The following is a 23,969-nucleotide window of genomic DNA, read 5'->3' as shown; positions in this document are numbered from 1 at the left end:
CCCCCTGCAGACACAGACACGAGGCTGGGATGTGCAAGACAGCTCCTTGTGCCCGCAATTTCGCCACGGCCAGATGAAATGTAGGAGATAGGCCAAGAAATGGGCTTTGATGTGCAACCACCACCCGGCTCCTCTCTGTTATTCCTTCCCCCCTGTGCCAAACCGAAGTAATAGATGCTTCCCCTCTGCCCCCACAATCCAAAGGTCCTTGCATGGATGAATTCATCACTCAGATAACTACCCGCAGCCAGGAGATGGGAAGGCCAAGGTAAATACACACCCATCCATCAGCAGATATGTGATGAAGCTCTCCTTTCTTCAAGGAGTTCACCCCAGAGGTTCAACCACAAAGCAATGCTGTAGCAAGGCGATGGGATGCGTCCGATCAGCAAATTGCTCAGAGCCACCGAGGATGCTGCCAGCATCCCTGCCAACAGGATTGATTGTACAGCCCACATCTGAGGGGTCTGCCAGCCAAAATGGTCTTGCCCTGCAAAAATGAGAGGTAATGGCCTCATGTTTCACTGCACAGATGCCCAGGGACTGGGGGGTCACCATCCCTGGGGTGTTCCAGAGCCATGGGGATGTGGCACTGAGGGATGTGGGCAGTGGGCACAGTGGGGTTGGACTTAATGATCTGAGAGGTCTTTCCCAACCTGAATGACTCTGTGACTGTATGACTAAAGCAGCCGGGACAAGGCAGACGTCATTGGCACACGGCCTATAGACAAACAAAACTGAACTACAGACCAGAAAAACCAGAATCTTTTTGAATCAAAACAGCCTCCAAAAGGCAAAAAAAAAAAGAAATACAAATGGAAAAGGAGAGTGAGACAGATTCCCATGAAGAGAGCAAAGCCCCGAGTGCATCCTCACCGTGTCTCCACATTTTGCCTTCCCACGGAGGGACCCTGGCTGATCTCCAGCCCCCAGCTGGGCACACAGCAAAAGATTTTCTGACGCGACAAACTGTCTGATCCCTGCAGCAAAGGGAACTGTCTCTGGAGCAATGGGGCACTGAATAAGATGCTCTCACTGCAGGGAGCCCCAGACCAACTCCCACCCTCACTGCAAAGGAGCAGGAGTCAGATAAAAGCTTCTCTGATAAGGATGACCTGTGCTATGTCCTCTGCTGGCCTCTGGAAGATTAACCCAATGGGATGTGATGGGATTTGCTGTGGACTCCAAGGAGTGCTGAGCAGACATGTCCGTGTAGCAGCGTGGCCATGGGAGCAGTTGGCCAAAGTCAATGGCAATACTGTGAAAGGAACTTGGTCACTGGCTGTGAGAACAAGGATCAGAGCATGATGGATCTGAGAATGTAATGTGTTTGCTTGGAGCTGTCAAGAACAGAAATTTATTTGCTGTCAGGGTGGTGGCAAAGAAGAATAAAAGAGAGGGAGAGGGTGTAGCAGATATACTTCACTCCAGCTTTGTTCCACCCCACCCTTCAGCCCCAACCTTGGGTGGATTTGGGTTTCTTTGGACTGAGGAAGAGAAGAAATCAGGAGTGAAGTCAGGATCAAAGCCTTAAAAAGTCTTTTGTACCAACACAGTGTAAGAAATAGGCACATACCAGAACATCTCCCTGCCACTTGGTGCCCATTTTTCCCCTGCCCTTTGCACATACCTTAGAGCTCTGCTCTGTGACTCTGTTGAGTTGGCTCCAACAATAGACATAATTCATATTTGGTGGGAGACCTGACCTCCCTCCCACCACTTCTGCAAGATACAAGTGCTCTGCCTGTAAATGCTGATACAAGGGAAATGAGCTGCTTGTAGCAAGCGTTCCGTGCCGTTCCCATTGGCATGTGATATATCACGATTAACAGTCTCTCCTTCACGATATTACCGGCCCCAACCCGTGATCTTGGGAAGAATTCAAAGTCCAGCTTATCAGCAAAAAAATAAGCTAGTTAAACTTAAAACAGCAAGACTCAGCTCAGGCTAGAGGATGATTTATTAAGAAACACGGACTTTGGAGACAGAGAGAGGGAAAGGAAGCCACAAACCCCACATACAGCCTGTAAAAGTTCCAGTTTATAATCTAACACGAGTGGCTGCACTGCTCTGGCTGAGAAATCATCTGGGATCCATCACAAGGTGGAGGCACACAGCTGCAATGAATCCACGGGTGGGAGCATCGCTCCCGTGTGCACAGCACAGAACAGGGCTCCAAGGACACAGCCCTGTTCGGGTACCCCAGGATGGGCCATGCAGGGGGTGAGGCTCTGCTCCCCTTGTTTGGGCACAGCCTGGCTCCAGCAAGACTTAATGCAACCTCCCTTCCAGCTACAAATAGCCACGGTGCTCCATTTGGGCAGCGTGCCATTGGATGCTCCATCTGGGCAGCGAGCCGTTGCTCCCTGCTAACCAGGCACAAATATTTCCCTTTGGTATCTAATGACTTGTTAAAAGCAGGCATCTCTATTACAAATACGGATCTGAATATAAAATCTCACCTCAAACAAGGCAAAGGCAAATGATGTACAATAATGCTTTACACTCACGTTTCTTTCTTCCTTTCTTTTTACGAGAGCAGAGCAAAGCATTTGAAATGAAGTGAAAAGAAGATATCAGAAACCAGGTGTTGTTTTTGTGAGCCCTTTTGATTTGGAAGAAACTCACTTTTTCCACTAGGAAGCTGTTACATCCCAAGCCTTTGGCTCACACTTCCAGAAAGCTCTGCAGGCGTTATTAATGACCACCAAAACATGAGGACCAAAGCATCTGAGCTGACACCTCCCTTCCTGCTGAAGGATTACACTCATTCATAAAATGCAAAAGGGGGAAGAAAAAAAAAAAAACCAATCTGATAGCATGAGCTGGGATGAAAATCATTCAGGAAACAAAGGAGTGAGGCTGGATTTCATACCTTCAGCCACACCGCTCACAGTAGGGCCTGGGATTTTAATGCAGCCTTTGAAACAGGAGAGAAGTAGAGTGTCTGGTGAATGGGAAGGGCTAAAGGCAGTGAGGGCACCAGGTAAATCCCTCTATCCTCCTCTCCAAGTCCTAGGGGTAACCCAGACCCACTGCTCCCCTTGTGCACCCTCCTTGCTGGGACCCCTCTCCCTGTGTTTGTGCATTCTTGTTTTACAGGGAGGGAAATGCCAGCGAGAGCCAGCAAACCTGAACTGAATGAGCAGGGAAGCTAACGAGCTGCCCGTAAAAACAGAGCTGCAAGAGCCTGGGGCGAGGGGCTGGCAGTGGAGGGGCCGTGCATTGGGGCTACCATATTGCAGAGTGCTTCGACACCAAAAAGGGCCCCTGCAGTTCTGTTTGAGTGTGGGCTGCCTGCGGTTCCCACTTGCACGTTTGGGTTTTCCAGGTGCAAGCATTGCCATGTCTCCATGCTGCAGCTAAGGCTGTCTGTGCCAGCATCCCCTGCACGTGAGCACATGGCAAAGAATGGGTGAATGCAGATGCTGCAATACAATCCTGCCACGGAAAGATTCACACCCCACTGTTCTGGGCCCTTTCTATGCCAAAGATATAGACCCACATTGCTCTTATCCTGCCAGTACTCCAGTGCAGACCAGCAAACACACGACCAAACCTGAGCAAACCTGCTGGGTGAAAGCTTAGCGAATGCAGACTGAACAACTCTCCTTTTTTGGTCTTGTCCTGTTTTACAGCTGGTCAGAGGACATGGGCAAATGTTCTCAGTGTGGCTTAAGAGCCAGGTGACACTTTCTGGGACTTTCCTAAGAGGACGCAGAGAGCAGCATTCGTTCCATGCCATCACACACTTGAACTCAAGAGGTTTGCACAAGAAGTCACTGACACCTGAAGGAAAAACCCAACCACTGGTCATAGAAGAGAACAGGATCATTAAGGTTGGAAAAGACCACTGGGTTCATCTCCAATCACCAAGCCATCCCATGCCCACTGCCTATGTCTCTCAGTACCACATCCACCCTCCCTGCAGGGATGGGGACTCACCTCCTCCCTGGGTCTGGCACAGCCTCACCTGAGAACATCAGTTTTTACTCTTGGAAACACCCAGCTCCAAAGGAAACAAGCACTGCGATTAGAACCCTACTAATTCACACTGACATCTCCATTGATCTGGGGGTTCATTGGCCCTTGGAAGCTCAGGAAAGTCAAGCTCAGCTTTGGGAAACACTGAGATAAATGCTCCTGCATTTCCAGCTGGGGCTGAACAGGTTGTGAGTCCCCACGCCCTGCACGGGGCTGACATCAGTTCCTCTTGTTTTTATTGCCCCAGGCCCAGCTCTGGCCCTGATTTTTAATTGCCTCGTAATTTCTGCAGCACTTAGAGCTTTTATAAGCCTCCTGCCTTCCCCAAGGTCAAGAATGAGTGCCCCCAGCTCCCCCGTTTTCTTAATCACCGAATAGTTCGTGAGCAGTAAAAGAGGAACGTGGATGCCATTTCCTCACACCGAAGGGTGCACTGCGGTTTAATGAAGGCAAAGGAGGGAAAACGATTTTGGAATGAAGAAATCTTGTGGCCTTCTTTGGGCGCTTCCATCTCTTGGTGCCAGGCAGCACCAGAAAGGTGGAGATGCTGGGGAAGGACAGATGTCCTTCATGCTTTTGGGGGGGTTTGTTGTCAGACTCTTTATAGGGGCCGGTAGCGTTAAGGGTAGGTTTAACCCTGCCCAGATTGCCAGAATTGGGCCTGGTGGACTGACTGTCTGTGGGTGGTAGGAAGCAGGCAGGGTTTGACTTGCTTTCATTAGGAGCAGACTGAAGCTATATGAGGCTCTGAAGGAGGTGTAAGGACGAGTTGCAGCCAGGAGGAGTTTTCTAGAGAAGGTTTCCCATTCAAACAGCCCCCACACAGCCCAGCACTGATGGAGACAGCCCCATCCCAAAGCAGCGCAAGGCCTGGTTTGCAGGCGGCAGCACATGGAGTCACAGAATCATAAAGGTTGGAAAGGACCTCCAAGATCACTGAGTCCAACCCCAACCCACCCCACCATGCCCACATCCCTCAGTGCCACATCCCCATGGTTATGAGCATCACCACGGATGGTGACCCCCTACTCCCTGGGCAGCTGAGCAATACAGCACTGCTCTATTAGCAGAGATATAAACTAAGTGAGAACTGAACGAAGCTGTCAAAGCATTTTGCACTCGGCAGAAAATGAACCTCCCCAGATGTCTCTAGATAGAAATACTGACTTATTTTGTTTGCACTCAGATTTCTCCCAGGAAAATACTAAGTTGGAGAGGGCAGAATTGTCCCTCCAGGTACCAGCATGGACAGAAAAAGCACAGTGTGGTCGCTGGATAACAATGACTTTGTGTTGCTGTGTTATAGCCCTAAACATAGCCAGCCCTACTGCAGTGCAGATAAGTTCATTGGGAGCTGACAGACACCAAATGCTTGCTTGATTTCATGTGCTGGGGCTGAAAAATCTCATTAGCATCTGAAGCACTAAAGAAAAAAAGCACTTTTCTAGCTCTCAGAGTCAGCAAAAAGCTCAAAGACGTCCAAGAGGGAATCAAAAGGCAGAAGAAACGGCAGCAACAGAAGCAAAATGAAACAGAGAGTTCTTGCTGAGCGCTGATGCTGGAGATGCAAATTGTGATTTGTGAACGCCTGGAGATGGAGAAGTGGAGGCCATCCGAAAAGGGAGAGAATAAATGAGACTTTGTATGAGGTCCATAGAGATAACTCAAAGCGAGAGCGAGCCGGTGTTTTTCCAGCTGAATAGAGTTCTGCCAGACAGCATTTTGCAGGCAGGTTTCGATGTGCTGAAAACATCTATTCAGGATTCTGAAAGCATTGTGCTCGGGGAAGGTGAGCAGCACCAAGTTGTGCCTCTGCCCCCTCTCAGACCCAGCATTATTTTGACTGCAAAGGGCTAAAAGTCACAGCTGTGATTTATTTTCCCCTTTCTTTCCACACTGAGCATCCTCATTCATGCAGTTGCCTGCATCCACACTCCCAGCCCACAGAGAATGATGCAAAAAGATGCAGGGAATATTCCAGGACTGGAAATGGTGGCTCACAGAGAGATGGGCAGGGGGTGGCAGGTCCTCGCAGCCCCCCCAGCTGACATCTTCAGGGGAAGGTTGGGCACGGAAACAGCACAACACGGCCAAAATATGCGGTGGTGCCGGCGGCCCAGGTAGGTGCTCGGGGAGGGATGTCCATAGGGTGGGCTGTGGAAAGCTGGCCGGCGGCTGCACAAAGCCTGCTGTGAGCCAAAGCAAACAGCTCCTGCTCCAAGTGCCTGCCTGGCTCAGAGCATGAGGAGAGGCACCGAGGCACGGGGTGAGGTGCTGGAAACGGAGCTGGGAGTGCTGGGGGCCTTAACCCTCACTCCTTAGGGCACTCCCAATGGATGGCATGGCCCAGCTGTGACCGAGGTGTGGAGGGTGGTGGGAGGCGATGGCTGGAGGCCAGCACCCCGCCATGAGATCCCCAACTGTTCTCCATGAAGAATGGCCCCTTGTCCTGCCCCGGACAAGGGACAGCCGGGCAGTTTTGGGGACAAAAGCATCAATTTGTAGAACCATCAACAAAGGAAGCACAACAGCCGAGGCAGACAGGGATACCTCAGCCCTTGGCATGGACCCAGCAGTGCCACAGACATCATTTCATGCTGGGATTCCTGCATGGCAAAGGGCAGCCGCCCTTTTTCCCCAAGCTCTGTGGGATGTATGGGATGAGTGGTGTGCTGGGGAGAGCTGGGGAGCAATTTCTCCCCAGCAAAGGCAGAAGATGCAGTGAGTGATGCTAAGGAACAAGCAGGCAGCCACAAAAGGAGCTGGACTTGGTGATCCCTATAGGCTCCTTCCAGCTGTGAACAGGCACTCACCTGCCACAGCCTGCAGCAAATCCCTCTCCTGCTGATGATCCTTGTACAGGATGGTCCAAGCACCAACCCGGAGCCTTGGGGTGGGAGGGTGAGGGTTGGGGTGAGCATCCACTGGTGGGTTTGGGGGTATTTCCTCAGCAGCAGAAGTCAGTGAGACTGTGGGAGAGAGTAATAGCTTGTCATTCTTGCTATCAAAGCCACCAGCTATATGTTACATTTAATAGGACAGTTATCGAATGTTAAATACTGGCATGATTAAAAGCATATTTATAGAGGATTAACAGCTCTGTAATGGCTGCACGTCTGCTCCGAGGCCCTTAAATCTCCCGGAATATGTTTCTAATCATGTATACAATAACCATCTTAATAAATCAGAATTAAAGGCATGTTTGGGTGAGCACAGATCCCAGCCTGCACCTGGCAGCCTTTTGTAGATGGGAAAAAAAGGAAACCCCCAATTTCTCCACAAAAATACCATCCTATGGAGGCGTTTCTCACCCTGCATCACTCCAGGCCTCCTGGGATGGGCCTGGGGTGTCCCAGGGCTTTGCATGTCCCGCTGTCAGCAAAGCACTGCAGCACAGCAAAGGCATTCTACAAAAATAAACGGCGGGGCAGAGTTGGAAATGTTTATTTTCCAAGAGCAGGCCATTCATCCAGCGACACCGCTCTGCTCCACAGAGTCCCCCTCTGTTTATATGGGATGATTAATGAGACGCAGATTGTCTGTACCCCTGACGGATGCTGCAGTCACCAAGTATGAAGTTGGGAGTGATCCCACCTCTGCCTGGGCCATCCTGATTGGTCTGGAGAACTGATTTTCTTCCTGTTTCGTGCAATCAAACCCAAGTTTTTATTGCTTTTTTTTTTTTTAATTTTATGGTCTCTCCCTCTGCAATCAGCCCTCCTTAGGCTGCAACCTCTGCTAAGATGGGAGTGGGCACAGTGGGGTGGGCTGGGGTTGGATCTGGGGATCTGAGAGGTCTTCTCCAACCTGAATGATTCTATGGGTTGTTTCTAATTGCAGCTGAGAGGAACTGGGGGGCTATGGCTGATACCAACCCATGGGAGCGTGCTCTAATTAGCCCCACTAATCAAACACCACCGGGGGAATCACTCTGCACGGAGACAGGAGAGCTGAAGGAAAGTGCAGGACACAAATTAATGAGCCCAATTAATAACAATAATAGCAGAGACATTTTTGCAATGGCTAAAAGGGGCTCGGATTGAAACCACCTTGAACATGTCACCACAACAATGCTTTTACACCCCTCCGAAATATGGCTGGGGGCAGCAGACGTTGACACATTTCTCCAGCACTTGAAGCTCAAATTGAAAAGCTGCCATTAACATTAAAAAAAAAGGTGGGGGGAGGAGGAAAAAAACCCAACTTTTAAAAGCTCCATACGTTCCTATTTTTTTCCCTCCTTTCTGATTCACCCTTCCGATATTTTGCTTGGACTCCAGTCCTGATGCATTCGTCCTCCTTTAGCACATTTTTGGGTTGCTTCCACCATTGTTCTTGGAAACGTCTTTTTTTTTAAAGGACATATATTTAGATATACAACCTGGTCTCCCATGTTAAAAATCCTGCTTGAGGCTGGAAGGGGAAAGCATGCAGGAAAGTGAGCCAAGCCCCCAGCCAAAGCTGCTTGTGGTGTGCACGGGGTGTGCATGAAGCATGTGTGTGTATGAAGCTGTGTGTGCATCTGCATGCGTGTGCAAGGGATCACATGAAGGTGGGTGTGCATGCATCTGTGCATGTGTGTGTGTGTGTGTGTGCAGGTGGTGCTGGGGGACCTCGAGGTGTCAGTGGAGTTGCTGGCGCGGTGGGTGGGATGCTTGTCTGTGTGTGGCACAGGAGGGCTCTGTCTCCAGTGCAGAGACATCTCCCAAAGCTCTGCCAGCACAAACAGCAGGGTGCACTGCTCCAGCACTATAGTGGGGCTGGAGCATGGCCCCACATCTCCCATCACACCTCAGCAGCCCAAACTGGGCTCAGGGGGTCACAAGCATTGCCTTAAATCTTGCAGCACTCCTAAGTGTCTTTGCAGCAATGCCTTGGGCATGGTGAGGGGCTGCACAGCCTGCATGGGCAGCTGCACCCTGTGCCTTGGGGTTGGGGCAGGCTGGATTCAATAACCCACGAGCGCTCAGCCCGCACCCAAACATCTCATTTTGAAAAGCCAGCTCAGAGTCCAAGAAGCACTCGCAGGCTTTTCATAAACACACTTTAATAATCTTCATCAAGAATTTTAATACAGAGCGAGCTGCTTGCCAGGAAATGCATTTACACTGTCAGCTGCCGAGAGAAATGGCCCTGCACTGCTGCTCAATACCAGAAACACCCTCTCCTCCTCCCTCCTGTGCTTCCTTTCCTTCTCTTTGTATGAACACGATGCTCATGGAGCTGGAGGGCAGGTGGGGTGCAGGCAAGCAGCACAGGGATGCTGCCCATCTCCCATTGGGATGCTGCCCAGCTCCATTTAGGATGCATGGACTCATGCTATGCCTTGGTTTATTTTGATAGTTTGGGGGTTTAAAGGCTGCAGGCAGCATTTTTCCCTCCCTCCTGCTAACCTGCAGTACTAGGGAGGTGGCTAAAGAAAGCTGGATATTTAGATTATGGGAATAACCAGGGGGTTGCAAGCTATGGATCTGGTTACAGAAGCCTTTCCTTCACAGCAAAGATTAATGGGATCAGAAAAAATGTCCTCGCTGGCTGTGGTATTAAACAATTAAAGGGATTAGTTGAGGGTTTACCATCCGCTGGCGCATCAGGTTTTGGTTGCTGCCAGAGGCAAAATACCTGATTTGATGTACCCCGGACCCACAGGGCTGCTTACGGTGGGAATTGTGTTTTACAGCCTTTTTCCCAACAGCTGAAAAGCTCTGCCATAACGCTGTGTGTGCTGCTCTGAGCACTGCGCCGTGCCCTCCCCATGCATGCAAAGAACATCACAGCTCCATGTCCCTGTACAAAGCACTGGTGGGGAACTCCTGCTTCCCTCCAGGAACACCATCACCTCTGCAGCCCCATGGCCCTAAAGCTGGGAGGAAAAGAAATGAGGTTCACCCCAGCAATGCCTTGAGCCGGGGGAACCCTAAAACCAAGTACAGGCAATGAGTGGGACAACACAGGTGTCCTGTGCAGGGCTGGAAGCAGAGCTGTTGTACCTTGTTTGTGTTTCTATGGTATTACCCCACTGCTGGCTCCCCTCCCGCAGCCCCCACCAGCTGAATCTCGGTGAGGTTAATTTCTAACATGAAAAACGGCCTCCCAGGAGCGGCCGTGGTTGATTTAAAATAATAAAAATGGAAATCTCAGATTTGATGACTAATCCCAGGAGAGGGGCTTAAATTAGTGGGAACCAATCGGCCGCAAAAGACCAGAGGAAAATTCCTGCTGGACTTCTCTCCTCGGTCCACTCCCTGGCTTCATTTTCCATCCCCAGATCCTTCCAGCCTGCAAACATATACAGTGTTGCCTTGGCAACTGTGAGACGAGATATACATACACAAAAAAATGAGACAATCTCTTTCCTCAGCGATTGCCTGGAAGGTGGAAAATGGAAACCTCTCATAGCTTATAGCAAGGCCAGCCCATCCCCAGCACCCCAACCTGCCCCCAAATGCACCAGCTCCTATGGGAATGCATGTGGCATCTTCACAAACATCCTCCTACAAATAACAGGAGGGCAGAAAACCAGGAGGAAATAGCTGGGTGAAGAGGAACACTCACACATCTCCTGGCTGCAACAGAGCAGGAATGAAAAGCTGCCTTCAGTATCCCATTATAATTGATAATATTGGGTTGGGATGATGTCGGGTTGGGATGATGCTGGGTTGCTATTTGCAGGACCAGGACGGCAGTGTTAGTACTGAGATGTGCAGGAAAAGTCCTCCAGGGACAGCATGAAACGCAAAGCTGTGATAGCAGAGGACGGTGCATCATTACTCAGAAAGTCAAGGCGAAATTTGCTTTGCCAAGGTGTGAAAAACATTTCTATCTGAATACACAGTTTCTCTCCAGTTTTGCAATTCCCTGTGCACTTGGGAACCTGAGCCCTATTTGTGGGAGCGGTTGCTAAGGTAAGCTGCTCTCTGCCATCAGAGTGTGCCAGTTCTGGGGCTTAGAGAAGATGAAGTGAAAAAAAGGGTGGGAATGTGTGATTTGATCTGCTTTTTAAGTAATAACAGCTTCACTGCAAAGCTGTAACCCGTGGGGTGGAGCAGGACCAAGAGCATAACTCCCAGAGAAGAAAAATGATGCCCTTTCACATGCTGGTAGCGTGTTATCTTTAAAGTCAGAGGAAGATAAAATAACTGTCTGCAACTATCACCACCTTTCATCTGGAAGGATTCTTGCTCCGTGCACATCACTGCTCCTATGGCCGCAATGGGGCCACCTTTGGGCTGGAATGCAGCAGTGGCTGCACAGAGCAGACAGGGCTGCAGGATGAGAGGGGATGTTTAAGGCATGAAGATGAGGGTCATTGATGGCACCCTCCCTAGAAAAGACACCAAACGCTGTGCAAAGATGCAGGTGAGGGCTGAAGCAGGGGCAGCACATCATTAGAAAGCAGCAGCTGGAGCAGGGATGCTGGACCAGACGCATGCCAAACCCCACTATCCCATTGCTCCCTGTATTTCTGATTATGAAGCATCACAGCTTCCCACCACAGGACCCGTTCCACCTCTGAACAACTCTTCCCTTTAAAGACTTGAGGTTAGAACCATAATTCCTACCCCAAAGTGAGGGGTTTACTTCCCTGCAGGGGGATGAACTCCAGACCCTGAGCTGAACTGTGCTCATTGAGGCAGCTCTTCTCCCTGGTAGCACTGATGATGTACAGAGGAACCCAACGCTTCAGACCCACTGACTGCTGGGCACACAGGCCTGGTACCTGAGTCCAAGTGCAGGTGGAATTTTAGGTAGTTGGGATGTGTTTCCTCAAACTGGAATTTGGGCTGCAGTCCAAGACTAACACCCCCAGTTCCCCTCCCACAAATAGTGTCAAGGGCTCTTTAACGACCACGAGTGGTCTAGGCCTGTTAATGTCTTATCCATAAGTTATTCAGTATTTCCTTTTAAAGACAAAATAGTTGGAATACCTCTCTTTTTCTCTTCAAATTGCAGTCGTGGCGGCTGAAAACGCAGCCTCTGCACTATTTCCATATGTGGCACCAATGCTGAGAAACCTCTGTTCCATGGAAGTCCCACCTCTTGGATTTTTATGGGAAACTCCAGCATTATCAGGTTTATAGCAATGCTAATACCCTGAGATAAGGGCAGCTCCTCTCAGCCCCAGTGCTCAGCGTGGCTGGGAACTGCAACCGCTGAGTCCTGCAACTGCTGCTCACATCCCCATGCAGACCAGGAAGGGGTTTTGGGGTGGTCGCATCCCCTGTGCCACATCCCAGACACCACAAAGATCCCCAATCCAACCCCACCCCACCCCACCATACCCACATCCCTCAGTGCCACATCCCCACAGCTCTGCAGCTCACCGAGCAAATCCTTTGTTAAGATTGGAGGATACAGCTGAAAACTGTGGCTCTTTTTGGCTCCAAAAGGGTAACATTTTCCCAAGTGCCAAAGAGCCTTTAATGCTGGTGGGATTTAGGGCTTAGTTTCTTAAGCAATTTGGAAACATGTTCCGGGAATGATTCTCTCATGTCACTGCAAGGGTTAGTGGATGAACTGACATGAATTTAGTGAACACCAACAAAGATCTCCTCCTTCCTTGCAAGAATTATTTCACATGGATGCTTACAGGTAATAGGGATTAGGTTGTTGCTTAGATGGTCCCAGTGCTGTGGGGCCCCTGGTCTGATATGAGCTGCTAATTGCTACTGCAACATTACCAGCACGGCTAACAAAGTGCCAGGAGAAGCTTTCCATCCATCCAGAGCACAGACACCATCAACATGTTTGGAATAACACAAGCAATTGGGACCCAAAGATAAATGGTTGGGAAAGGAGACAAGTGACATGGCCTGATGTCCTGCCTTGTGCTCAACACTATATACATATATATACACACACCTTGTTGTTCCAAACAGCCCAGGGACAGGGGTGTAGGCAAACAGGCACAAAATCAGCTCTTCTAAGCCTTCACGTCAAAACCACACACAAGGAGGCATTTTCCCTGCCCTGTTTTCATGTTTCTTGACAGCAATGGCAGCAGCTGCAGTGAAAATGGAAAGGAAAGGCCTGGCCCAGAGCTCTTTGATATGTTTGCAAGCTCTCCCGAACGCCCGTTTGCATTTGGATTGATGATCTGGGTCACTTCGTGGCCTGTCAAGAAATATATTTTGTTTTTATGAAAAATGTCAGCAAAAAGAAATATTTCCTTTGATATTTCTCTTTAAAAGGTTTCAGGCTTCCTTTGAAAAGAATACGCCTGAGCCTTGCGAGAGAAGAAACATCCAGCGTAGGCATTTCTAACAGAAAACATTAAAATATTTGTTTTTCCTCAGACCCCCCCATCTTGTCTTCCCCCTCCCTTTGCTTGAACAGCAGATTGTTTCCATTCCCAGTTTAGCAAGTCCCCAGCTCCACTCCTGCCAGGTGCTGATTTCATGTGCCTGCAGAAGCTGAAGGTCCAAAGACCCCACAGGTCAACCCACAAGGACACATCCCTGCTCGAAGCCACTCCATTGCAAATGGGTGACGGCACATCCTAGGACAGAGCTGGGATCTGAGCATTGGGATGTGCCATCGAGGACCTGGAGGATGCTCTGGGTGGCACCTTTGCTTGTTCAGCTCCGCTTTGTGCAAACAAATATCCTTTGGTCCCAGTGGAGCACACATCCAGGTCCCAACTTTTCCACCTTCAGAGGCTTAAAATGAGGCTTAAACATCAGGAGAGGCACCGTGCCTGCTCCAGCAGGACCTTACAGCAGTCCCTCCCTGCTTTAACAAGAGATTGCCAAGGGCAGCTGTGACTGCTCCTTGCCCATGCCACCTCCCCATACAACAAGGATCCCGACCCAATAAGGGCCGTGGGCTCCCAATGAATGGCACCATTGAGATGCCCGCTCCCAAACATATCTGTGGCTCCAAATCACTGCAAAAAATGATTTTTTTTGGATGGCTCGAGCCACCGGTAAAAGTTTCCCTTGTTTTCATCTTCCTGGTAGCTCCCAGCCACAGCAGCACAGTGCTCTTCTCCTGCCAGGCTTGCCAGAAAAACAGGAAGGGCCAGAAAAAAGAGTTGAAAAATGACCTAAAAAAGGCTCTGAGCAGGGCATCGCTGAGTACCGCCCTCTGTTGGCACACAATGGGCTCTCAGCATGACCCTATGGAGGGGAAATAAGGGGGAAGATGCTGCCTGGCCACATCAGGTACATCTGCCTATGGGATGCAAGTAGCAAAAGGCACGAGCTCACACCAGCTCTGCAAATTGTTCCAAAAGGAAATGGGATGATCCGGAGGGAGTAAAAATAGTCCTTTCTGGACACATTTTGGGTGAGCCATCCCAGCACTGGTTCCTCCCATTGCCTATGATTTTCTGATCTGAAGTAGATCTCCACTTCCAAATTTCCATCTTTTCAATTCAGTTTGCATCAGAATGGAAAAAAAAACACCAAACAATTCCCCACCGCCTGAAGCAAGATAAGAAACACTCCAGACATTTCACTAGCTGAGAAAAACCAACAAATTCATTTGGATTGAACCACAAGCACTTTCTTCATTATAAGGCTTTGAGGAGCTGCCAATAAACCACAGCAAAAGCTCTTCCTGCAGGCTGGGCTGCACATACCTGGCTCTGGGATGCTGGAAGGACACAGAGCTTGAGGCTCACTGAGATCTGTGCCCATCTGAGGTGCTCAGGTGGTCCTCGCAGTTACTTGTATAAAGCTACTGAGATGCCAAAGCCCCAAAAGGGTTTGGTCTAGGATTCCCTTGGAGCAAAGCTCTGTGTTTTATAGGACTACAGTCTATTAGCTCATTTATAAGGCAACGTTGAGCTGTTTTCAGGCAGTTGGAGCAACGGGAAGACCAGATGGCTTTAGGACTGAGGGTTGGTTACCTTTGCCATATGGGATGAGGGTGCCAGCTCCGATCCCTCTGCTCCAAGGTGATGCCTTGCAGTCTCACCCAACCCTGGGGTGCGGGAACTGGCTTGGTGGGAAATTTGGGTGGGATTATGCTTAAAAGGTGCATGGGATGGGCAGGCTGACATCACCACTTACGTGGGCTGCAGATGATTTAAAGCAGGCGTGGGGCTGGGTGGGTCTGGGTGCAAATTCAGTGGGGCCTGGAGGGAGCCTGGTGCCAAAGCACAGCTCCAAAACCATCCTCCTGGAGCCAGCAGGGAGGTACTGAGCGAGGGCTGCTCTAAAACACTCAGCAAGCATCCAGTGCCACAATAAGAGGTAGCACCAGTAAGGATGGATCACTATAAACACTGCATTTTTGTTCTTTCAACCATTACTTGTCCTCAGAATGGGTTTGCCCAAGCAGAAAAGGAGCCGAAGCGTGGAGGTGAGAGCAAGCTGGCTTCCCCTGGAGAAACAAGAGAGCAAAGGCAGAGCGTGTGTGGATAATTTGAGGGCAGAACATAATGGGTTTGTGGCCACGGAGGCAAGAATAGCAAGAGGAAGGGAAGCAAAGCAAGAGGAGCACTCAGCGTGGGTCACAAATAGCTCAGAGCTTTCAGGCAGTAAAAACAATAAATCTAAACAGAATGCTTTGGGTTATGGCAACGTTTTCTCCCAGTTTAATACTGCATTCCATTTAGTTTGTCAAAAAGAAGGGGGGGGAAGGAGGGGAAGTTAAACTTACCCTTAGGAAAACACACACACATTGGGTTTACACAAACATACTTGGTGAAGAAAAGGTATTGGAATATTGGTATTTCCTTTGCGTTTGTTTCAGCATCTGTCTCTGCAGATTGGACTCAGAGCAGCAGCGTTCCCCTTCCATTCCACGTGTGTTTCTCCATCAGGAACCACAAGGCAGGCCGGCGGAGCGACGCGGGTAACATATTTCAGCAGATATGCTTTTAAGTTTATTTAAACTTCAAAGCGGGCCATGGTGAATGTGATTGCGGAGGAAGGAAAACACGGGTGGTGCTGGAATCCCTTTCAAAGCCAGACACTCGGTGTTAGTGGGATCTGAGCACACATTTTTCTTCCCCTCCTGCACATTACCCCCAAAAGCCCTTCTACTTCACTCCTCCTTCAGATTTTCAAGACACAGAGTTAAGCATCATTCCATCCATTGCCCTTGGTTCCATCTATTCCCCTTGGTGCCAGCTCCTGACACTCTCCCAGTTTCATTTGCAAAGCTGTAATTACCATCTCCAATAGAGCTTGGCTGTTCTGCATCCCCCAAGCTCTGCTTTGCTCCGTGGTTCTTCCACGAGGCTTCCTCCCTCCAGAAGGAACTACTCCCACTAAAATCCCTGCTCACACAGCCTGAGAAATGTCCATTAAATCATTTTTCCAATGGAAGATTGTGCTTTCAGTTAAGAAAAAAAAAGAAAGAAAAAAGAAAAGCTCACAGAAAGCATCCGATTTCCTCAAAAGCGTTTAACCTGTTTTACTGGAAAATAAAGAGACCAGAACTTGTATGCTGAGAAATTCCACTTTGAGCAGAGAATGACCAAGTGTTGCTCACCAATACCGTATTTCTCTTCCAGCAAAAGTCAACGTTTTCCTTTTAGCTTTTTTCCCTGACACATCACAAATCAAATTTTCCCTGGGCAGGCAGCACGTGGACCTTGAGTTTGCATTCAAGCCCCTACGTCAGCCTGGAGACACGCAGAGCCATGGGTCACAGCAGCCTGGATGTGGATCTAAAGCAGCAACACCCGAGCATGGCCACATTTATGGGACCACCAGAGCATATTACAAGGGCAGAGCTTTGCACCATCGTGAGATGAGCCCTTTGTGTGAACAAGGATGCTGTAGACACAAGCAGAGCAGTGCTGCTCTCCTACTCCCTTATACTACCACACACCAGTATAAACATGCATTTTTCCCCTTGCACTCTCTTACTATATAGGACAGAAGGCTGACTTCACTGTGATTAATTAAACCCCCCACATTTGCAGGGTTAATGGCTTAAAAAGCTTTAGATTCAGCTGTTCTGAAAACAAATCTCCATCTTCATCGCCCCCAGAAGCTCCTCAGCTCAACCATCACTTCAGTCCCCCTGGATATTTCATGTCCTTTCCCAGGGACACTATTTTTCTTCTTCCCACAAAGGCAGCCTATGCATACACCTGCTTGTTCCTGATTGTTAATGAATAATCCTGAATTATCCATGAAATGCTAAATGGCACCATGACCTCATCAGGCATTAACCAGACATGAGACAAGCTTAGCAACCATCCAAACACACAGCCCAACCTGGGGAACGCCTCACACCAAGAGGGTCTTTCTCAAGAAGCAAGAAGGCTGAATTCCCAGCCTGGCAGGATATAAACCTCTTGATGATAAGGCCATCAGCACTGGGAGAGATGAAGAGGGCTGGGGTTACAGTGGGGCTGCATGAGTTGCACTTGGGATCTCACTCTGCAGATGGAAAACCAAAACACACGGAGGTTTGGGCCCAAGGCTGTGCAATAAGCCCAGCCTGGTGCCCTCATGTGGGCTCAGACCAATGGAGCAACCTGTCTTGGTTTTCCTCACCCAATGGAGCATGTTTTGTTTTGGGTTTCCTGCCCCCAAGCATTAGCTGCTGGTGCTCCCAAATAGACACCTCACCTCCAGCAATGCATCTCTTTCAAACTGCAATACCACCTACATATCACAGCAAAGGGTCAGCACTGGGGAAACTGAGGCACGGGGGATTCAGACCTACCCAAGACCAGAAGCAAACCCTGCAGCAGGGGTGGGCATTTCAGCTGAAATAACCCAATTTAATCACAAAACCATTTCTCCCTCCACCCCAGGAGCCTGGTGTGCTTCATTCCCTTTCCCAACAGAGCGAGCACGAGCTGTAAAATCAGGATGGTTTACAGTTATCTAATCATCAGCTTTTCAGTCCCTAGACATGCTGGAGCCAAAGATTTGAGTCCTACCAGGGTTCAGCACAATGATGTTTGGCTTTAGGAGGTTCCCTTCTGCTGAGTGCTGTAAACACCAGCTCTGCTCTGCACTGGGGAGATGGTTAAAGGGATCATACAGGTAAAAGAACCGCAGCCCCACACTCATTCTGTGCTGTTTTGAGGCTATGAGCTCTATGAACTTCACCCACTGCCCAACTGATGTCCTTACGCTCCACTTCCTGCAGAGCACTTAGGCACGTTCACGTGTGCTTTGAGACAGGGGCCTCAGCAGGGAACAGGCTGCTAATTTCATATTTAAATCGACCCCAGCCCTGATATCCCATGCCCTGAGTGCTGACCCAATGGCTTGCACAACCCTATTCTATATCTGGAGGAAACGCAGTGATTAATGCTAAGCCAAACACTTTGGCAAGCTGTTGTGAGAAAATGATCGTGTGAGGCAGAAAGTTGAGAAGTTCTGAAGTTATTAGCTTGGCCATTCTCAAGTCAACTGCGCTCTACCAGCAAGTCCTTGAGCACAGCCTGCTCCTTCTGTGCTAACCATTAATTCCTGCCTGAGGGCTCTCACTGATCAGGAATGCAATCAGTGGGAAAAGCCAACACCCATCAGGATGCTCTCCTTCACAGAGTATCTCCTTGCATTTCAAGACAGCTCAGAAGCTAAGGCTATATCTGCTTAGCAAGACTTATGCTTGCTATTTAGGGATGCCATTCCACATGCAGGCTTTTTCTGCTGGAGCCACGCAGTAATCATGCCTAAAGCAACCAGCCTGCAAAATACAGAGGTGGGAAGGAAGTTCCTCTCCTGGTGAGGAGCATTTGGGGAAGAATCTGGTTCATTTTATCCTGCACAAAGCAGAGATGTCACAGGGCATGGACAGCCCTGGCACAGAGCAGCTGCTATCTCCCAGCATCTCTGCACTGATTGCAGTGCCCTCTGAACCAGCACCAGAGAAAAGAAATCAGATGCAGATCAGTTCCAGCACACACTTGTGCAACACATGTTGGGCTGACTCAGCTCGGAGCATTTCTTAGGAATTATGTCCTTAGGTACAAGCTGTCTTTAAAACATTGGGGAAAGAATCATTGCCTTCACGAGGGGCAGAAGAAAGAGCTGAAAGTGATGCTAATTCTCAAAAGTCGATTGGGAAAAAAAAACAAACAGTTGGAGAGTCAATGAAGCAACAAGTTCCTGGTCAGCACAGATGGGAAGGGAAGCAGGAAAAGGGCAGCAGATCGGGGCACAGCTGGGCTCGGAGGATTGCAGGGCTGAAGCCTTGCAGCACAGGGAGTTCAAGGGTCTGGGTCACAGGGACACACTAAGTGGATTTAAGGGAATAGGGCTGATGCAAGTCCCACGCTTTGGGCTCGGAGGAAGGGCTGATTCACACCGAGTCACATCGCAGGTCAACCCAGGGGCTTGGAGAGCCAGACCTGCATGGAGCAGCTCCAGAGCCAGCTCCAAGGCAAACACTGCTGCAGTGTGACCCACTGCATGTCATGGCAGGGTGTGCCCAGAAAGGATGGGAGCTGATGGATATGGGCTTGAAAACCAGCCTGCAAGAGAAAGCTGCTTCAGGAAGACAGCACAAATGGGGAACAAACCTGCTGGAGGAAGTGAAACACAGAGCTCAGCAGTCCCTGTGTGGCCAGGAGGATGCAGGGGTAGTGAAACAGGCATATGGGATACAGGAATGGCCCTACAAATAGCTTGGGGTTCTGCTGTTGGCTTCCTTTGCTCCTGCCTGCTCACCTTGGTCCCATAGCAAGGCACGGCCACTGGCTTGCTTTCCAACCACAGCACTCGCTAAATACAAGGACAACTGAATGGCACCAGCCCCAAACTGCAGCCCAACCCCATATAGCCCCAGCTCCAGGCATGCTCCCACAGGCAGGAGTTAAGCAGCAGCCATCTCTGATAGCTATAATATAGTAATAGGGGGCCCTATGGGGTGGCTTCCCCTGTCACGGGCATAGGTAAATCTAAGTAACCTGTGACACTATATACAATGCAGACCCTATGTAGGGATGCCCTGGTTTAGGCTCCGTGTAGACAACCACAAGCAGATCTCCAAGCAGGATCAGGCCATCAGGGAATGCATTGCATCCTTTCCCAATGCTGGCTTGCAACTACTGGCTCGAAAGAAGCTTTAAAATAAAATAATAAAAAAGCTGAATTCCAGTACATTCCATTACAGCATACAGTCTCAGATTAAGGCCCCCAAATATGCCTTTAATTTAAGCTTAATAAAGCTGTTATTGTCCAGTCATTAATGACTGCTTATTAAAAACATATTTATTGCATGTGGTGCTGAGAGATCTCACAGAGAGCGCCTGGGGCAGCAATCCTTACCTCCACCCCATAGCGTTTAATGAGAGATACATGTGTATGGGGCCGTTAATTCGCAGCAAGCATGTTTCCAATAAGCACTTGTTTCTCAGCTGAGGTAGCTCGCAGGGATACCTGTATGTGCACAGACACTGTGGGATGTAAATGAAATGCAGACACACAGACCTTCTATTGACAGCACCACTGGCTGCTTAAGGACAGGATGAGAACACGAGTGTTACCGCTAGAAGTCAGCTGGTGCCCTGCTGTAGTGACCAGCTCAAAGATGCTCAGGACATCTTTGCAAGGACAAACAACAAGAAAAAAATGCACATTTTCCTTGTAGGAAAGCTGGCTTTGCTCAATGTTTTGAATAGAAAAAACAGAAAGCCTCCTGCAACCCCTAATCTGCCTTTTTTTTCCCTATTCTCTGCCCTCCACCAGACAGCCCCATCCTGCAAAGGCCCATAAAAACCACTGGCTGCTCATTTTGCTATTTCTGATGCCAGTTATTTCTGTAGCAAGATCCTGAGCTGTGCTGCAGATAAGAAAAGGACAAGAGGAAGAAGAGGGAGGTGATGTTGGCCAGGAAAGTCATTGCACTGTGGGGATATTCATCCCTCCTGGGCACCACTCACCCAACTAAATGGCTCCGGGATGCACACACTGATCCCATCCTTTGCCCACACTGAGGTTCATTTCACCTCTCTGTTAGGGGGAGTTAAAAGGGTGGGAGAGCTGATTTTTGGAACGCTCCCCTGCCTCCTTCCTTTCTGTTTTCCTTCGAAGCAGCTCAGCCAGAGGCTGGGGGAGAGGAGGGGAAATGCTGCCAGAACAGCTCGAACAGCTCTTTGGAGACCGGGTTTACACGCTCAGCTGTCCCTTGTAAACTAAGCCCTGTGTGAGAATTTTCCCAACCCTTTCAATCCTCTCCTCGCCCCCTCCCCTCCTGCTTTGCTCACTCTGCAAGAATGCAGAAAGAAATACTTTGGGACAAGGACATCCTTTAGTGCTGCAGGAGAGAGGGGGCACGAGGATTAAATACAACAGCCCCAACTGCAAAAGGGCAGCGAGGGAATGGCAGAGCTGCCTTGATTGTCCTTCCTGAGGGCTCCCAAGCACCTTGCTGGAAGGAGACAGTCCCTGTGCCAGATACAGGTTCCCCAGACAGCAACCCCAGCCAAAAACCTGTTTGCTCACCGCTGCGCCGATGTCACCGTCAAGGCCTGTAAGTGGAAGTGACAGCACGGGGGGTTCTGCTCGGATCGCTTTCCTGCAGCCTGTGTGTCTGAATGCTCAAGGTCAGGTTTGCAAACGGAGCGATCCTTGATTGAGCACTACTGAGCTGAGATGGAGCAGGGATGCTGCTCCCTGGGTGGTAATTGAGCAGGATGAGTTTGGCTGTCGGTGAAACTCATTCTGCTCACTACAACAAGGCACTTGGTGAACATGGGGAGGAGGGAAGAGACCATCCTGCAGGACCTGACGTGGCCCAAACCCTTCGGATAATCCCTTTTGAAATGCTGAGCGCTTTTTGACTTGGAGCAGGATAAAAAGGAACTATTTGCTCTGTTGTGGCCAGAGAGTGGATGTGTCAGCACTACGGATCTGCAGGGCGAAGGATTCCTGGGACTGGTGCAGCAAAGAGGATCTGGGGAACGCGTGTCCCTGCTGGCCAGATGTGCTGCCTCCATTCAGCTCAGCTAAATGAAGTTGCCTCTTTGCAATGCCTGCTCTGGGCATGAGGATGCAGCCAGCAATGAGCATTGCTCAGAGCCAATTTAGCACAGCACTCTGTCCCTATGACGAGCTCAGGACAAGCTCAGGCTGGGTGATGCTGTCCCAACATTACAGGTGCAGGTCTCCATGCTGGGCTCTCACCATGTTCCCAGCTGCTTGCTGACGGCCGATGATCTACCAGCACCATCATTGCAGCCACAGCACCTCCCCAGCACAGCCCAGGCCCTGAGCCCAAGAGCTTCACTCCTTGAGTTAAAGGAAATAATCTCTACACAGAGCTGGCCCCATCCCAGAGATACTCCTATCCTAGTGCTTGTAGGGAGCAGCAAACCCTTGTCATTGAGCAGACAGGGTGACACCTGGACAACCCTGCACCCCACAGAGGCTTCAAACACAGCTGGGCAAGGAGGAAGGATGGGCTCAGCCATCACTTCAATCAAAAAGCAGCAGGACTCATCCACCCTCAGGCTGCATCATCTTGGACATAAGACACCAGCATCACACCAGCCCAAGCTTCACACAGTGCAATCAAACCAAAACCAGGTTGATTTCTGCCATCCCTGAGGGCTGCCTAGTGTTTGTGGCTGTTCTCACCCCGCTGTTGGTCTCCCATCCCCATCACTGAGGCCAAACCCGAGGAGGGTCTTGTTTTTATTAAGATGCTTTACATCTTTAACCTCCCAGCCAGCTGGACGGCCACGCTTCCAGTGCAATTACATGCATCATCTAAACATCATCTGAAACGAAGGGACTTCATTTAATTAGGTTATTTAAACGACACGTTTGATGGAAAAAGCCAAACGGGGCTTAGCAAAATGTTAAACCATCCCGTTAGCTCGCACGCATACAGAACATTATCTGAAATTAATTCTCACCACAATGCTGGGGGTTTCCTCCCCCTCTAAGAACAGTTCTGCATTTTTCACCTATTTGTGTTGTTATTTTTCCCCCTGTGCAGAAAACAAGTCCAAAAAAAGGCTTTTTAAAAGGGAAAATTCCTTCCCTTCAGCAAAACCGAACCTGAAAGCACGACTGCTGTTAAAAAATAAGAAATCTGGTATTTCGTACCAAAACAAACAGCAATTTAGTTCAATTCTTTCAACTCCTTCCTTACCCAAAGCCCAGACCAAAGGGCATGTTTTTCTAACCACATATTTGCAAAGTGGGACACAAAATATTTCCCATTTCCTCGGCCTTTAAGAAGCTCTGCAGGTACAAAAGGCAAAATACGACCAACTGGGCACCTGCTGATGGAGCACAATGATGAGCACAGCATTAAAAACAGCTTTGCCCAGACAAGCTGCATGTAACCTTGTCAGATGCTAAGCAATAAAGTTCTGGAACACAGCTAGCCTAAGCAATTTCCCTTTCTGCATACGCAAACAGTGCTGAGAGTCGAGAGCCAATTCTTGTATGCCATATTCAATATCATCCCACTGAAACACAGAACAGCAACAGAGAAACCAAGAGAGGAGAACATGCAGAGAACTGCGGTGTGTGACAACTTGAGAAAGATAGGAAAGCCATCTGTAAGACTTAAAAGGGAAACTGCTGGATGATTTTCAGATTTCATGAGTATTTGAGCTTTTCTCTCTCTTGGTTTTTTCCCCCCTGGTGGATTCTGCTGCAAACAATCCTGGGACAAACCAACCTTTTTCTTCCTCCTGGATGCAACCCAGAGCTCTGGCTGTTGATAGGGCAGCACTCAGCAGGCACAGAGCTGGACAAGGACCCTCATTATGGGGCAGGAGGGCTCAGATACCCCAGGATCACCCCTTCCTTGGGTAGGAAGCAGCTCCTTTGATTCCCCCCCAACCCCATCCAGCCCAGCAGGGCAGCTACAAGTGAGTCACCACAATGGAAAGACTTGTGTCGAGCCCAGTTCCTGGCTCCTGCAAGTGACACAAGCACTTTGGCACTTGGCCCTTGCTCTCTTTAATCTATCGATTTTAGCCCCCACCGCTTCTCTTTGGAGGTTCCTGCTCTCCCCACCGCGCTGGGACAGAATGCTCCATGGAGCCAAAGGAAAACAGAGGTGGCCCTTGAAGCTGCAGGAGTTGGTCTTAAATCCTGACA

At 49.5% G+C, this 23,969-nt stretch overlaps 1 protein-coding gene across 10 annotated transcripts in view; it reads right to left on the bottom strand.

The window, feature by feature from the left end:
* Positions 1-23,969, bottom strand: part of LOC146755290 (uncharacterized) — a 48,348-nt gene that overhangs the window by 5,873 nt on the left and 18,506 nt on the right. For 7 of the 10 annotated variants that reach the window (XR_014938174.1, XR_014938176.1, XR_014938175.1 and 4 more), the window contains exon 2: positions 6,798-6,953. Coding sequence is in view for 6 of the 10 variants with exons in the window: in XM_085525732.1 (XP_085381858.1) it covers positions 6,798-6,953 (156 nt within the window). In the remaining 4 variants the exon portion in view is untranslated. Of the gene's footprint in view, positions 1-146; positions 491-6,797; positions 6,954-23,969 lie in introns of those variants that run through there. The other 3 variants (XM_085525737.1, XM_085525736.1, XM_085525733.1) reach the window with 3 other exon arrangements.

The sequence above is a fragment of the Coturnix japonica genome, chromosome 34 (genome assembly GCF_054131305.1).
Source record: "Coturnix japonica strain WE chromosome 34, WE-NBRP24, whole genome shotgun sequence".
In the NCBI taxonomy this organism is placed as follows: domain Eukaryota; kingdom Metazoa; phylum Chordata; class Aves; order Galliformes; family Phasianidae; genus Coturnix; species Coturnix japonica.
Note: the sequence above shows the minus strand (reverse complement) of the source record. Positions and strands in the feature narration are given on the sequence as shown.